Source organism: Lynx rufus, unplaced genomic scaffold (assembly GCF_022079265.1).
Source record: "Lynx rufus isolate CCGP_SWC_20201006 ecotype Redwood Valley unplaced genomic scaffold, mLynRuf1.p SCAF_17, whole genome shotgun sequence".
In the NCBI taxonomy this organism is placed as follows: domain Eukaryota; kingdom Metazoa; phylum Chordata; class Mammalia; order Carnivora; family Felidae; genus Lynx; species Lynx rufus.
In genome coordinates this window covers 31,914,673-31,931,594 of record NW_025814831.1, presented here as the reverse complement: position 1 = coordinate 31,931,594, position 16,922 = coordinate 31,914,673, and the positions used below count along the sequence as shown (strand labels likewise).

The following is a 16,922-nucleotide window of genomic DNA, read 5'->3' as shown; positions in this document are numbered from 1 at the left end:
TGACACTGGTTCTTTCTTTTCTTCTTGATACTAGTCACTCTGCCTGGTGTGAGGTGATACCCGATTGTGGTTTTGATTTGTATTTCCCTGATGGTTAGTGATGTTGAATGTCTTTTCATGAGTCTGTTGGCCATCTGTATATCTTCTTTGGAAAAATGTCTCTTCAGGTTCTCTGCCCACTTTTTAATTGAATTATTTTCTTTTTTTTCTCCCATTTTGTGCTCTGTTGTATAAGTTCCTCATATATTTTGGATAATGACCCTTTATCGAATATGTCCTTTGCAGATATCTTCTCCCAGTCAGTAGGTTGTCTTTTTGTTTTGTTGTTCGTTTCCTGCACTCTGCAAAAGCTTTTTTAGTTTAATGTAGTCCCAATTGTTTATTTTTGCTTCTGTTATTTTTGTTTGAGGAGACACAGCCAAGAAAATATTGCTAACACTGATGTCCAAGAGACTACTGTCTATGTTTTCTTTTATAGTTTTAAGGTTTCGTGTCTTAACATTTAGGTCTTTAATCCATTTTGAGCTTATTTCTGTGTATGGTGTGAGAAAGTGGTGCAGTTTCATTCTTTTCACTTAGTTCAGTTTTCCCAGCACCACTTACTGAGGAGGTGGATCTATTTGTTGTTGTTGTTGTTAGTTAGTTAGTTAGTTAGTTAGTTAGTTAGTTAGTTAGTAATTAGTCATATCTGTACTTTTTTGTGAGAATTAACACATGAGAATATAAATTTACTTCTTTGGGTAATGCGCATTCTGTTTACAGAGACTAATAGTTTTAGTGAATACCTAATATATCACCAGTTCCTTTTTAGGCCTCTGCAAGCTTCATTTTCCCATACTTCTGTAAATAATAAGGTACATTCTTGAAGCATAATATAGGTCCAATTTCTTCTGCCATGTGTAAATTTTCATTACTTACAAGGTGAATATATTTTGTCTTGTATCAAAAATTGTGGATAGTACATCTTTGTCGTTTCAAAATCTCTGGAAAGGATAGGATGACATAACTGAATTTTTAAAAGTGAAATGAGTAGATATTTCATTGTAGTCAACATTATACCATTTTAAATATTTTTCAGTGACCTTTTCAGATGTGTTTTCCATAAATGTTTATAAAATACTAAATCTTTTTCCCTTCCCCTCTAGCCACTACAAGCTTGCTTGCAGCCCTTTACAGTTTTATCTGTAGCATTGTGGCGGTAGCCTTACTGTATGGATTGTGTTATGGGGCTTTAAAGGTGAGTGGTACATTGTAGTATGATTTTGTCTTTAAGGCTATTTTTCTTTATGGAGATTGTTTTAAATTGACTAATAATGATTAAGCCTCCCTCTCCCCATGCTCCCTCAGACCACTTTAGCATTAATTTCCATGATCTTCACGTGTTGAATATTATTCTCATTCTCATTTACTTTGAATTCAAAAGCAGTTTCATAGTTACCCATTATTAAAAGTAAATCTTTTGGGGGCGCCTAGGTGGCTCAGTCATTTGAATATCTGACTTCAGCTCATATCATGATCTCATGGATCATGAGTTCGAGCCCCACGTCAGATTCACTGCTGTCTGCGCAGAGCATACTTCAGAGCCTCTGTCCCCCTCTCTCTCTGCCCCTCGCCAACTCATGCTTTCTCTCTCAAAAATGAATAAACATTTATTTAAAAAAAAAAAAGTAAATCCTTTTCCACACGGTAATTATAGGTCAAAATTCGAAACATTATTAGAACTAGGTTGGTCTGGGGTAGAGGTGGGCATGGTAATAACAAAATACAAAATGTAACTACTGTTCATATCAAGATTTCTTAAAATGTGTAGGCACAAGCACGAGGACTGCAATTTAAGATAATTCCAGTAAAAATTTATGCAGCGAAATTTAATGTCATTATTGGTTTAGAAGGATCTGGATGAGCCTTAATTAGCTCCATCAGGGGCACCTGGGTGGCTCAGTCAGTTGCGCATTGGACTCTTGATTTCAGCTCAGGTCATGATCTCATGGTTTGTGAGATCCAGCCCCGCATCAGGTTCAGCATTGACACTGAGGAGCCTACTTGGGATTCTCTCTCTCTCCCTCTCTTTCTGCTGTTGCCTTGCTTGTGTACTCATGCTCTCTCTTTCTCTCTGTCTCTCAAAATAAATAAAATTAAATGAAGATTATCACCAAGTTGTAAACATAAAAAATTTAAATTTCTTGTAAACAACTCTTAAAATTTTTTTTAAAGTTTATTTATTTTGAGGTGGGGGGAGGGGCAGTGAGGGAGAGGGAGAGAGAGAATCCCAAGCAGGCTCCGCACTGTCAGCACAGAGCCCAATGTGGGGCTCAAATCCACGAACTGTGAGATCGTGACCTGAGCTGAAATCGAGAGTCTGATGCTTAACCCCAGGTGCCCCAGATTTCTTGTACACAACTCGTAACCCATGGCATTATTTTTTTTTTATAATTAATGCAAGATAATCAGAGAATGATAGGGTTGCAAGGACTAAGAAAAGTGCCTCATGGTATCCTTTCTTGCATCATTTATTCATTTGCATTTAGGGAGTATTTACCGTGTGCCCAGTACTGTGCTAAACACCATTTCCTGCTTTTAAGTTGCTTATATGTTACTATGATTAATGAGTCAGCCAGCACTTTGAGGATGAGGAAGGCTATGAAAACAGAGTGGTACAGGTACAGAAGTTAAGATACTACCTTATTCAGTCAAAAGGGATTAAAGATAGTTTTCCAAAGACAGACAAATAGAAATTAGCTAATAATTTGACAGACAAATAGAAATTTGTTAGTTGAGACAAGGGATGAAGAGCCATGGAGTTGTAAAGAAAGTGTGTTATGTACAGGAAACAGCAAATAATTTGGAATTGCTGGAGGTTTGGGTACATGCGGAAAGATGGCTTTCGGTAAGGCTGGAAAGGAAAGCAATGGTTGCATTATGAAATATCTTTTATCCTGAACATTTTGGGGTGGAAATGAAAGGCCATCTGAATATTCAAGGTAAGGTAAAGAAATGATCAGTGTTGCATTTCAGAGAGATTACTTGGTCTCTGGTGTGAAGGAGATTGAAATATAAGCAGGAAGGATCAGAAGTGGGTCAGTTGTGTTGCAATCTTGAAATTAAGAGGGACCTAACTAAAATTGGATTTAGTGAATATATTTAAGGACTCTATGGATAATGAGAAAAAAGAAGAGGGTCCAGTATGACTTCTGGGTAGGGTCTGGCTTGAACAAATGGTTAGATAGAGATACTTGTGCCTAAGATTACAAATCTTTGAGTTTAGCAAGGAAGGTGGTTGTTTACGTATATGGACACATTTATTTGTTGATATTTATGGGGTATCTAGAGATGCATAGTAGGAAGTGATATGTAGAGAGGTTTGAGGTAATGGTTAAAAGATTTAGAATTCATTAAAGTGTAAATAAAAGACTGCTAACCTGGATTGATACGAGGAAATGGATGCAAATAGAACCCTGGAAAATGCTGGTATTTAAGTGATGGATAGAACAGAATCCCACAAAGGACACTTCAGAGGCAATATTGTCTGAAAAAAAGCTTTTATTGCATTTGGCAGTTAATAGGTGATGGGTGACTTCAATAAAACAGCTTCTTTGGTGTTTTGGCTGAGGAAGCTAGATTAATACAAGCTTGAGTTTGCAAAATATTAAGGATTAAGGTAAGATACTTTTTTAAAAGCTTAAAAAAAATTTTTTTTTCGAGAGAGAATGCGTACACACGTGAGCTGGGGAGGGGCAAAGAGAGAATCCCAAGCAGGCTTCCTGCTTTCAGCACAGAGCCCAAAGTGAGGCTCGATCCCACAGACTGAAATCAGTGAAGTGAGCTGAAATCAAGAGTTGGATACTCAGCCGACTGAGCTACCCAGGTGCCCTGTAAGATACTCTTTCTAAAATACAGTTGGGAAATTTTTACATAGTGAAGGTTGTTTCCAAGTTTTTATATTTATTTATTTATATATATTAATGTTTATTTTTGAGGGACAGACAGAGCACAAGCATGGGGAGGGGCAGAGAGAGAAGGAGACACAGAATCCAAAGCAGGCTCCAGGCTCTGAGCTGTCAGCACAGAGCCTGATGCAGGGCTCCAACCCACCGGCTGTGAGATCATGACCTGAGCCAAAGTCGGATGCTTAACCAGGCACCCCTCAAGTTTTTATTTTTTACAAAGATCTAAGACTTGATTACATTTATAAGGAGAGAGGGGAAACCCAGTAGAGAGGGAAATACTTGATGGGGCTAATCCCAGGAAGCAATTAGAGACAAGGAAATCCAAATGCAAGCTTCTCCCAGGTGTACTGCCTGTAAACCATCCTGGTGTAAAGGTTTTAGATCTGTGCTTTGAGTCCTGTTTTGGAAACTGAGTCGTTATTTAGAAGTTGCAGTCACAGCAGTGCGATAACTTTTCTAGCCCAGTGCACAAAGGGCTGTTTAACTATAATTATCTAGCAATTAGAAAACTGCAAACCAGAACCTTGTATCCTAAAGGCAGGCAGGAAGATAAATTATTTTCCTTCGTTATTGGATGTGGTGTTTCCATTAGACATTTTACTTTCAGGTGTCACCCATTACAATAAACCTGCAGACTTAAAACAGAGTTTTAGGTGCTAATATGGAATGATTTTCAAGAGAAACCATTTGTTTTTTTTCAAGACTTATTGAAGTATAATTGACAAAATTGTAAGATACTAAAAGTGTATGTGATAACACATACACACTATGAAAGGATTTCTCTCATCAAGTTAATTAATACATTTATCACCTCATATCTTTTTTTGTGTGTGAGAGCATTTAAGTTCTACTCTCAGCAAATTTCAATGATATAATACAGTGTTATCAGGTCTAGTCCTGTTACACAGTAGAGCCTTAGACCTTATCCTTTTTAAAAAAAGATTTTGTTTATTTTTATTTAGCTTTTTAATTGAGGTATAATTGACATATATCATTATATTAGTTTCCAATGTATATTTGATATTTGTATGTATTGTGAAATGATCACCACAGTTAGTCAAGTTAACATCTTTCAGCACACAGTTACAAAGGTTTTTTAATGTATATCCTGATGAGAGCTTTTAAGACCTTCTCTCCTAGCAACTTTCAAACACACAATGCTGTGTTATTAAATATAGTTACCACAGGGGTGCCTGGGTGGCTCAGTTGGTTAAGCATCCAACTTCAGGTCAGGTCATAATCTCACGGTTCGTGGGTTTGAGCCCCACGTCAGGCTCTGTTCTGACAGCTCAGAGCCTGGAGCCTGCTTCAGATTCTGTGTCTCCCTCTTTCTCTGCCCCTCCCTCACTCATGCTCTGTCTCTCTCGCTCTCAAAAATAAACATTAAAAAAAATTAAATACAGTCACCATGGTTTATATTACATTTTCATGACTTACCCTATAACTGGAAGTGTTCATACCTTTTTACCTGCACTCATTTCTGGCACCCTCCATCTAGACCTTTATTGAAAGTTTGGACTCTTTTACCAACCTGTCCCTATTTCCCCCACATCCCAATCCCTGGCAGCCACTTTTGTATTATGTTTCTATAAGTTCCACTTTTTGTTAAAAAAAAAAAAAATACACACACACACACACACACACACACACACACACACACACACACACATACCATGCAGTGTTTGCCTTTCTCTGTCTGGCTTATTTCAATTATTATAATGCCATCCACTTTCATCCATGTTGTTGCAAATGAAAAGATTTTCCTCCTTTTTAAGGTTGAATAATATTCCTGAATGTGTGTGTGATATATATATATATATATACATATATATATATATATATCACATTTTCTTGAGTGTATGTGTGTGTTTTCAATAGAAAGGAAGGTAATGTATTTCTTTTAATCAGAAGGAAGGTATATGCCCCAAAATGGATGTTTCCTTTGTGCTTTAAAAACACACACAAACACACACAGGCGCCTGGGTGGCTCAGTCAGTTGGTGTCCAACTTCGGCTCAGATAATAATCTCACAGTTCACAAGTTTGAGCCCCACGTTGGGCTCTATCCTGACAGCTTAGAGTCTGGAGCCTGCTTCGGATTCTGTGTCTCCCTCTCTTGCTGCCCCTCCCCCGCTTGTGCTCTGTTTCTCAGAAATAAACATTAAAAAATATTAAAACACACACACATACACCAATGACTATGTATAGTCTATGTATAGACATAGAGTAATTATGGAAGAATATACAAGAAATTGACAACAGTAGCTTCTAGGCAGTTAGACACATTGGGAGACATCACTGCATGCCTTTAGAAATGGTTTTCCTTTTTATCTATTCATTAATATGGACTTTTACATTATTATTTTCTGATTTCTGCTTCCTTGTGTTACTCTTCCATTTTTCCTTGAACTTTTTAGCTCATTAAAAGCTAAATTTGGGGGTGCCTGGGTCAGACGCTCAACCGACTGAGCCACCCAGGCACCCCTAGATTTAATGTTCAGTAAAGTTGTTCTTGTATGTATTTCAAAGAGTCAGGTATTTCTACAAGACTTATTGCTAGGAACAAAAATCTGCTACCTGTTTATCCCTGCCTCAGAGTTACCACTTTCAGTTCTTTGAGCTGATTCTTTTGGTATTTACCTCCCTATGTTTAATTAACTAACTCACACTTCTTATATTTTGTCAAATTTTAGGTATTACCCATGGACTGTGCTTTATGGCCATTGTATGCTTAACTTATCTTTCACTTCTCACCCCACCTCTCTACCTTATGGTCTTCCTTATCTCTCTTGTACACCTCATATGTTTCCCTTATAATCACTGTGCAAATGCTATTCCTACATACATTTTGTTTTCTCTTTTTCTTTTTTTCCTTATGTATTTATCTCTCTTGCATTCTCAGACTCTTCTATATTGTTTAACTTCCTTCTCAGCAAATCCAGAATCTGGAGGTTCAGTTCCTGGCTCTACCACTTAACAAATTACTTGTATCCTCTAGAAGTGCCTAAGTTTCTCACCTATGAATTGGGGAGCAATAGAACATATCTTCAAGGATGGTAGTGAGAATTGTTTAAGAAATACTTAGCATAGATCTAAGAATGGGGCTTGACACATAATGTTCAATATGATGATAATGATATTTTGATGTGGCCATTAAAAAAAGGTCTGGGGGCGCCTGGGTGGCGCAGTCGGTTAAGCGTCCGACTTCAACCAGGTCACGATCTCGTGGTCCGTGAGTTCGAGCCCCGCGTCGGGCTCTGGGCTGATGGCTCAGAGCCTGGAGCCTGTTTCCGATTCTGTGTCTCCCTCTCTCTCTGCCCCTCCCCCGTTCATGCTCTGTCTCTCTCTCTGTCCCAAATATAAATAAAAAACGTTGAAAATAAAAAAAAATAAACTAAAAAAAAAAAAGGTCTGTATGTTATGATATGTAATAATTTTCAAGACTGTTATTAAATGGGGTGGGGGGAAGCAAGTTGTATAATAAAATACAATTTGGATTTCCACTCCTACCATTCTCCCTTCTTGAATCCCCAGAGAAAGAAGGAGGAATAGAGTGCTGTTTACATCATAGGCCATACTTAATAACTTCTAACTATTCCTTTTATCAGTATTATCTACTGTCTGCCAATTCCCATGCCAGTAGACTCCAGAGATAATTGTAGTGAGCAGACATGACATGACATATCCACATCCACGTATGGTTGGCTTTAGAAGCTAGCCTTTGCATTATTTATTATGGGGAATATGGAGTTCATTATTCAAGAGCACTGAATGCCTACTCAACTTTCTGGAAGATATAATGGCATATTATGAGCAAAGGTATCAGGACAAAAGCACACCAGTGTGAATATTCTTCTGTACCTAATGTGTTGTACCATCTGTTGCCTTTTCCCTGATTTATTATTATATATAATCAAACATGTGGTGTACCAAGTTCCTTGGTATTTCTAAAGGGAGAACATAGCTTACCATAAGCTTAATACCACTTAAAATATGAAAGAATTGGACAGCAGGACATATCAGAAGCAAATGTATTATTCCTATCTGAAGGTGATCTAGTTAGCTAGATTCTAGCTCATTAAAAAATAATCTAAATTTATGTGGAATAAAATGCAATTAATAATATAGCTGACAAGTTTCTGTTGAATTTAATTATCTTCCTCCAAAATACTGACATAAAAGGACTGTATGATAGATGATAAGTGAGAAGCAGATTTTTCTGTGAAACTTTTTTTTCCCCCCAACAGGATTCTTGGGATGGCCAGCATATTCCAGTACTTTTCTCCATTTTTTGTGGTTTATTAGTGGCAATATCCTATCATCTCAGTCGACAAAGCAGTGATCCCTCTGTACTTTTGTAAGTAAAATCAATTGTTATCGAATTAAAGAAACATAAGTTCACATTTCTTTCAAGTTTAACTTTCCCACTGCCTTGTCAAAGTACCGTTCACTTAATCTATATTAAGTTTCAAATATATTAACTTTGGAACATTCTAGCCAATTTGGCTGAGAATATTTGTTAGCGTTTTCTTTCCTAAAAAGTATTAAAACTATATTTTAATAAAAATATTCTCATTGTATGCTTATTTATAACATCTTAAATTTTTTAGGCATTTTCATTTGCTAATGACTAAATGTACTTGAAACACTTCATTTTTTATCATAAGTTTCATTTGCCTTTAAGTACTGGTTTTCAGGTTATGAATGTATTATTATTTTTTCATTTTTTAAAATTTCAAGCTCTTTGGTGCAATCTAAGATTTTTCCAAAAACAGAAGAGAAAAATCCAGAAGATCCTCTGTCTGAAGTAAAAGATCCACTGCCTGAAAAACTTAGAAATTCTGTTGTAAGTCTTAACTTTTTACAATCACCTGAAATATGTAAGGTTTAGACAGTTCATCATGTTGTCTCATGAAGGCCTTTTGTAACTGGGAGAAAATGTTTGTATAGTTGTATGTTGTTGATTACCTTTATGTCAGATTTTAACCTGTTAATGAAATGCTCATTCCTCCAAGTTGGTTTCTATGTAATTAAAACAGTGTGCTAAACATTCATTTTCAGATTAGGTGAAATGAAGTAATTTCATTGTTTATAGAATTCTTAATCCTATTCAGGTTAAATTGGGATTTGAAAGATGAGTATTAACATAAATCAGACTTTGTGTTGTTCTTGTTGTTAAAAACTATGTCCTTGTAAATCATCTGTTAGTCATTTAGTGTATTTTCTTTCTCAAGAGCAACCTGAAAAGTGTGTGTGTGTGTGTGTGTGTGTGTGTGTGTGTGTGTGTTTATTTTTCAGATTGAAGGGGAGAGCAATTATCTGTACTAATTAAATATACTTAAGAAAATATGGTAATTTAAAAATTTTCTAATTTAGTGAATTTATGTATTAGTAATTATCAGCTTTATGGAGATAGCATAAAACTTTCTTTTTCTAAGTTATTTTAGATTATTTCCATTTGTGAAAAACTGTATTTATTTCAGTCATGAGTTATACTACTTACCTTTACTGAACTTGAGCTGTTAACACATTCTTCAGAAAACTTTAGAAGTACAAAACTGCCTCACAATAGAATTCAGTTTTTTCTGGCTTTAGTTTCCATGTTGTCAAAGGACATTTCATGTTAAATATAGTAGGATATTTCTGAATCTCTGACAGGTGTGAGGTGGTATCTCATTGTGGTTTTGATTTGTATTTCCCTGATGATGAGTGATGTTAAGCATTTTTTCATGTGTCGGTTAGCCATCTGGATGTCTTCCTTGGAGAAGTGTCTTATTCATGTCTTTTGCCCATTTCTTCACTGGATTATTTGTTTTTTGGGTGTTGAGTTTGATAAGTTCTTTATAGATTTTGGATCCTAACCCTTTATCTGATACGTTGTTTGCAAATATCTTCTCCCATTCTGTTGGTTGCCTTTTAGTTTTGCTGATTGTTTCCTTCGCTGTGCAGAAGCTTTTTTTTTTTTTTTTTTTTTTTTTGATGAGGTCCCAATAGTTCATTTTTGCTTTTGTTTCCCTTGCCTCTGAAGACATGTTGAGTAAGAAGTTGCTGCGGCCAAGATCAAAGAGGTTTTTGCCTGCTTTCTCCTCGAGGATTTTGATGGCTTCCTGTCTTACGTTTAGGTCTTTCATCCATTTTGAGTTTATTTTTGTGTATGGTGTAAGAAAGTGGTCCAGATGCATTTTTCTGCATGTCACTGTCCCGTTTTCCCAGCACCACTTGCTGAAGAGACTGTCTTTATTCCATTGGATATCCTTTCCTGCTTTGTCAAAGACTAGTTGGCCATACACTTGTGGGTCCATTGCTGGGTTCTCTGTTCTGTTCCATTGATCTGAGTGTGTCTGTTTTTGTGCCAGTACCATACTGTTTTGATGATTACAGCTTTTGTAGTACAGCTTGAAGTCCAGGATTGTGATGCCTCCTGCTTTGGTTTTCTTTTTCAAGATTGCTTTAGCTATTCAGGGTCTTTTCTGGTTCCGTACAAATTTTAGGATTATTTGTCCTAGCTCTGTGAAGAATGCTGTTGTTATTTTGATAGGTGTTGTATTGAATATGTAGATTGCTTTGAGTAGTATTGACATTTTAACACTGTTTGTTCTTCTTATACTGGTGCATGGAATATTTTTCCCTTTTTTTTTTTTATATGTCTTCAATTTCTTTCATAAGCTTTCTGTAGTTTGCAGTGTATAGGTTTTTTACCTCTTTGGTTAGATTTATTCCTAGGTATTTTATGGTTTTTGGTGCAATTGTAAAGGGGATTGATTCCTTGATTTCACTTCCTCTTCATTGTTGGTGTATAGGAATGCAGCCAATTTCTGTGTATTGATTTTATACCCTGCAACTTTGCTGAATTCATGAATCAGTTCTAGCAGTTTTTTTGGTGGAATCTTTTGGGTTTTCCATATAGAGTATCATGTCATGTGCAAAGAGTGAAAGTTTGACCTCCTCCTGGCCGATTTGGGTGCCTTTTATTTCTTTGTGTTGTTTGATTGCAGCGGCTAAGACTTCCAATACTATATTGAATAACAGTGGCAAGAGTGGACATCCCTGTCTTGCTCCTGACCTTAGGGGGAAAGCTCTCAGTTTTCCCCCATTGAGGATGATACTAGCATTGGGTCTTTCGTATATGGCTTTTATGATCTTGAGGTGTGATCCTTCTATCCCTACTTTCTTGAGGGTTTTTAATAAGAAAGGATGCTGTATTTTGTCCAATGCTTTCTCTGTATCTATGGAGAAGATCATATAGTTCTTGTCCTTTCTTTTATTGATGTGATGTATCACGTCGATTATTTTGTGGATATTGAACCAGCCCTGCACCCCAGGTATAAACCACTTGGTCGTGGTGAGTAATTTTTTTAATGTATTGTTGGATCCGGTTGGCTAATATCTTGTTGAGGATTTTTGCATCCATGTTCATCAGGGAAATTGGTCTATAATTCTCCTTTTTAGTGTGGTCTCTGTCTGGTTTTGGAATCAAGGTAATGCTGGCTTCATAGAAAGGGTTTGGAAGTTTTCCTTCCATGTGTGGAACTAGCTTAATTTCCTTGGTATTGCAGTATTAAACCAAGATATCAGGAAATTGAAGAAGAAAAGACTTATAGCCAATTGTTATGTATAAGAGCTATCTAGAAGAATAGGGTCAATGAAAAATTATTTCTTATATTTTGCCAGTTGGGAATAAAAAATACATATTTTTAAAATTTTATGTAATTGTTGGCTAATTCTGTTTTCTTCCACAGAGTGAGCGTTTACAATCTGACCTAGTAGTATGCATTGTAATTGGTGTGCTGTATTTTGCTATTCATGTAAGCACGGTGTTCACAGTGTTGCAGGTAAGGAATCATTTTGATCTTTTGATTGGGGGAAAATAATTTTGTTTAGGCTAATTTTTTGATTATAATATTTGTCCATAATGCTGAAATATATGATGTTTTGTTTGGTTTTAATAACAAATATTTGTTTTCTCATGGTTTCTTTGAGTCGTGAATCTGATTATAATTGTAGCTCAGCTAGATGGTCCTAGTTCAGGATATGTTATGATGCTGCAGTTATTTGGGGCTGCCATCAACTGAGGCTGTTAGTAGGACTTAGTTCTTTACTGACCATTGGCCAGAGAGCTAAGGTCCTTTCCATGTGCCCTTACCATTAGCTGCTTGAGTATCCACACAGAAGGGCAGCTGGTTTTCCCCAGAGCCAGTGATCCTAGAGAGAGAAAGCCCAAGACATCATTTAGTAATTGATGTCGGATGTGACATACCACCACTTTTCTCTGTATCGGTTGATCGTATGGGGCAACACTGGTACAAGTTTCAGAAAAACTACATAATAAAACAGTGTAAAATGTTGACAGATTTTAGTTCTTACCTTCTCAAATTGACTTTGCTATTTTCTGTTAATAAGTAGAAATTGGACTGACACATTAGGAGTTCTATGGTTCTCAAAATCACTTTTAATTTTCTCAATTTTATTCTTCTTTTAGCCTGCTCTCAAGTATGTGTTATATGCATTGGTCGGCTTTGTAGGTTTTGTAACCCATTATGTGCTGCCTCAAGTTAGAAAACAGCTACCATGGCACTGTTTTTCTCACCCTCTGCTGAAGACAGTGGAGTATAATCAATACGAAGTTCGGAGTAAGTATTTCACTAATACTACTCTGTTTAATATTGTGGATTTTTTTTTTTTTTTTTTACACTTTAACGGAGACCATTAAATAAGTATCATTAAGTAACACTGTGGCTTGTGTTTGTTATACTTAGATTTGAAGCTGTGATGAGTCAAACCTTTTTCAGGATGCTTTAATTTCAGTTGAAGTATAAATGTCAATGCTACAATCCCGGCTTCCACAGAATAAAATTTACTTCCTCTCTGTATTGTTCTTCATAGACCTCTCATTGACAAATCCTTCTGTGCATGTTTGTGGCTTCTCTTTCCAGTCCTTATCCTTTCCTTAAATCTTTTCTATGTACAGGCAACCCAGTCCTCCTTAAGATTTCTGTTTGAAATATTTTTAGCTCAAAGCATAGGGGGAATAGAGAGAATTTTGTTCCTCTTTCCACCAGAGACACTATGTCCTACCAGAGAAAGGTAGGAAAGAGTTGATGAGATGAAAAGAAATTTAAAACATTTGTAATTGTTCTTACTTGTTCAGATTTTGGGGTAAAGCATAAAATGACTCAGAAAGAGGTAGAACGCCAGTCCACTTTAAATCCTGACTTGTCTTTCCTATTGTAAGTATTTGGTCTTTCTTCATTGGCCCCATGACTTGCAATATCCCATACTTGCTCGTTTTAGGGAAATAATAAAAGTTCATAACTATGTCATCATTCATTATATATCAAGATTAAACAAACCAGTGGTTTTTCCTCAAACCTTTTTTTCAGTTAATGAATTACTATAAAGAGTAAATTCCTCAATTGTTTGAAGATAAATTAACTTGTTTAGAGAACTCTGAAGCCTTTAGAAGTTTTCTATTACAAATTTGACTTCGCATTTTCAAAACAAATTTCTCGGGCCTTTTAGTAAAATTGCTTAGAGCATCATGGGACTGAAACCTTGGTCACCAGTTTGATCCTGAAGAGATAATGAAACATTAACCTGTAGGTTGCAGTAATGGCATTGTGCATACTTCTTATGTGTTCTTTTAATAAGGGAAAATGACATGGGGCACCTGGGTGGCTCAGTCAGTTGAGTGTTTGATTCTTAATTTCGGTTCAGGTTATAATCTCATGATTGATGGGAAAATGACATGGGGGACCTGGGTGGCTCAGTCAGTTGAGTGTCTGATTCTTAATTTCGGTTCAGGTTATAATCTCATGATTGATGGGCTTAAACCCCGCGTCAGGCTCTGTGCTGACGGTGCAGGGCCTGCTTGGGATTCTGTCTCTCTCTCTCCCTCCATGTGTGTCTGTCTCTCTCTCTCTCTCCCTTCCTTTCCCTTCCTCCTTCCTTGTCCCTCCTCTTCTCTCTCTCTCAAAATAAATAAACAAAAATTTTAAAAATTAAGAGAAAATGACATAAAGCTGTATGACAATCTGTACTGGTTCTTTCATACAGTCAGGAAAAGAACTTAGTAGAATGATGTATTATTTTGATAGTGAACTGTTAGTATTGCTTTCATATATAAAAAATAGCAAGTGTATCCAATTTGTTTTGAAGAGCAGTTTTCCTTACAGTAAGTCATTGATCATAATTATTTCTTTTTTGACCTTAACAAAATATTTAGTCTAAAGTTTTATAAATTTTGAATCAGTATAACATGTTTGACTTATTGAAAGCACTAGGTATTAGCAAAGTTTATTTCTTGTCCCTTCTATTGACTTTAGCAATGGAAAGAAAAAGATTATTCATTAGAGCATTTCCTGAAGCCAGCTATGTTTTCAGATTGCTAGAGAACCTTACTTTAAATCTTTCAGTTTATACTAGATACTTTCCCCAATGAAATAAGGTGAAAGTATTATAAAAAACATTACTGACAGTGCAATGACTTCTATGAAGTGTGTGAATCTAAAACATATCATACTTCCATATATGTCCCGAGATGTACATAAGATACACACACATACATATGCCCGTACACACACATGTACCTTAAGATTTTAAAAACAGATAATTTTAATAGGTCATTTATTTCTTTTTGGGAAAAAGGGCAGTCTCATAATCTTACTAACTTTTCTCCAGAAGTTATAGGCATAAATGAGAAAAAGTTATGGTTAAAAACTGAGGTTTCAAGAATTAAAATTTATTTATTTTTTTAATTTTTTTTTAATGTTTATTTATTTTTGAGACAGAGAGACACAGCATGAGCAGGGAAGGGGCAGAGAGAGAGGGAGACACAGAATGTGAAGCAGGCTCCAGGCTCTGAGCTGTCAGCACAGAGCCCGACGCGGGGCTCGAACCCACGAACTGTGAGATCATGACCTGAGCCGAAGTCGGACGCTTAACCGACTGAGCCACCCAGGCGCCCCAAGAATTAAAATTTAAAAGGAAATACATCTAAAAATTTTTTAAGTTTATTTAGAGAGGGAGAATGAGCGGGGGAGGGGCTAAGAGAAAGGGAATTCATATCATTCCAAGCAGGCTATCTGATGACAGCGCAGAGCCCGATGCAGGGCTCAAACTCACAAAGAGATCATGACCTGAGCTGAGATCAGAGCCACCTAGCGCCCCTCATCTAAATTTAAGTCACATCTAAGTTGCAAAACTGAACGTGTATCAGAATTCATAGAAGTTGACAACTGATTGAAATACTGGATTTCTTACATTATTTATTTATAGCAGAGACAAGTTTGTGCCGTAAGATTTTCCTTTCACATCACTTTGCCAAACTATCGGCATACCTGGAAGATATTGCTGGTTTGGTTGTGGACCACTGCAATAAAGTGAATATCACAATAAAGCAAGACAAGTCAATTTTTTGGTGTCCCAATGCATATAAAAGCTATGTTTACCCTGTAGTCTAATAAGTGTGCCAAGATCATTATGTCTAAAAAGACAGTGCACATACCTTTTTAAAAAAATTCTCTTGGGGCGCCTGGGTGGCGCAGTCGGTAAAGCGTCCGACTTCAGCCAGGTCACGATCTCGCGGTCCGTGAGTTCGAGCCCCGCGTCAGGCTCTGGGCTGATGGCTCGGAGCCTGGAGCCTGTTTCCAATTCTGTGTCTCCCTCTCTCTCTGCCCCTCCCCCGTTCATGCTCTGTCTCTCTCTGTCCCAAAAATAAATAAAAAACGTTGAAAAAAAAAAAATTAAAAAAAATTCTCTTGCCAAAAAATGGTGACCGTCATCTGAGCTTCCAGCGAGTTGTAATCCTTTTGCTAGTGGAGGCCCTCACCTCAGTGTTGATGGCTGCTGACTGATCAGGATGGTGGTTGCCAAAGGTTGGGGTGGCTGTGGCAATTTCTTAGAATAAGACAACAATGATGTCTGCTACATCAGTTGACTCCTTTTACGAGTGATTTCTCTGTAGCATGCTATTTGATATCATTTTACCTACAGTGTAAGTAACTTCCTTCAAAATTGGAGTCGTTCTCCAAAATCCTACACTGCTTTATCAACTATGTTTACGTAATATTCTAAACCCTTTGTTGTCGTTTCAACAGTCTTCACAGCATCTTTACCAGGAGTAGATTCCATCTCATGAAACCACTTTCTTTGTTCATCCGTGGGAAGCAGCTCCTCATCCATTCAAGTTTTATCCTGAGACTGCAGCAGTTCAGTCCCGTTTTCAGGCTCCACTGCTAATTCTAGGTCTCTTGCTATTTCTACCACATCTTCAGTGACTTTCTCCACTGCAGTCTTGAATCCTCAGGGTCATCCATGAGTGTTGGAATCAACTTCCAAACTTCTGTTAATATTGATATTTTGACCTCTTTCCATGAATTGCAAATGTCCTTAATGGCATCTAGAATAGTGAATTCTTTCTGAAGGTTTTTCAGTTTGCTTTGCCCAAATCCATCAGAGGAATCAATGTCTATGGCAGCTATAGCCTTATAAAATGTATTTCTTTTTTTTTTTTTTTTTTAATTTTTTTTTTTTCAACGTTTATTTATTTTTTTGGGGACAGAGAGAGACAGAGCATGAACGGGGGAGGGGCAGAGAGAGAGGGAGACACAGAATCGGAAACAGGCTCCAGGCTCTGAGCCATCAGCCCAGAGCCTGACGCGGGGCTCGAACTCACGAACCGCGAGATCGTGACCTGGCTGAAGTCGGACGCTTAACCGACTGCGCCACCCAGGCGCCCCTAAAATGTATTTCTTAAATAAGACTTGAAAGTCAAAATTATTCCTTGAATCCTCACGGGCTACAGAATAGATGTTGTTTGTAGACACTGTCAATGAGCAGTAGTATTTTTTTTTAATTTTTTTAATTTATTTTTTTTTGAGAGAGACACAGCAAGCTGGGAAGGGGCAGAGAGAGAGAGAGGGAGACAGAATCCGAAGCAGGCTCCAGGCTCCAAGCTATCAGCACAGAGCCTGACATG

General features: G+C 37.0%; 1 protein-coding gene across 6 annotated transcripts in view; it reads left to right on the top strand.

Moving 5' to 3' along the window:
* The window catches only part of PCNX1 (pecanex 1), a 172,458-nt gene that overhangs the window by 116,707 nt on the left and 38,829 nt on the right, over positions 1 to 16,922 (top strand). For all 6 annotated transcript variants that reach the window (XM_047079418.1, XM_047079415.1, XM_047079416.1 and 3 more), the window contains 5 exons: positions 1,146 to 1,237; positions 8,194 to 8,303; positions 8,687 to 8,792; positions 11,686 to 11,778; positions 12,426 to 12,576. In XM_047079418.1, coding sequence (XP_046935374.1) covers positions 1,146 to 1,237; positions 8,194 to 8,303; positions 8,687 to 8,792; positions 11,686 to 11,778; positions 12,426 to 12,576 — 552 coding nt within the window. The remainder of the gene's footprint in view (positions 1 to 1,145; positions 1,238 to 8,193; positions 8,304 to 8,686; positions 8,793 to 11,685; positions 11,779 to 12,425; positions 12,577 to 16,922) is intronic.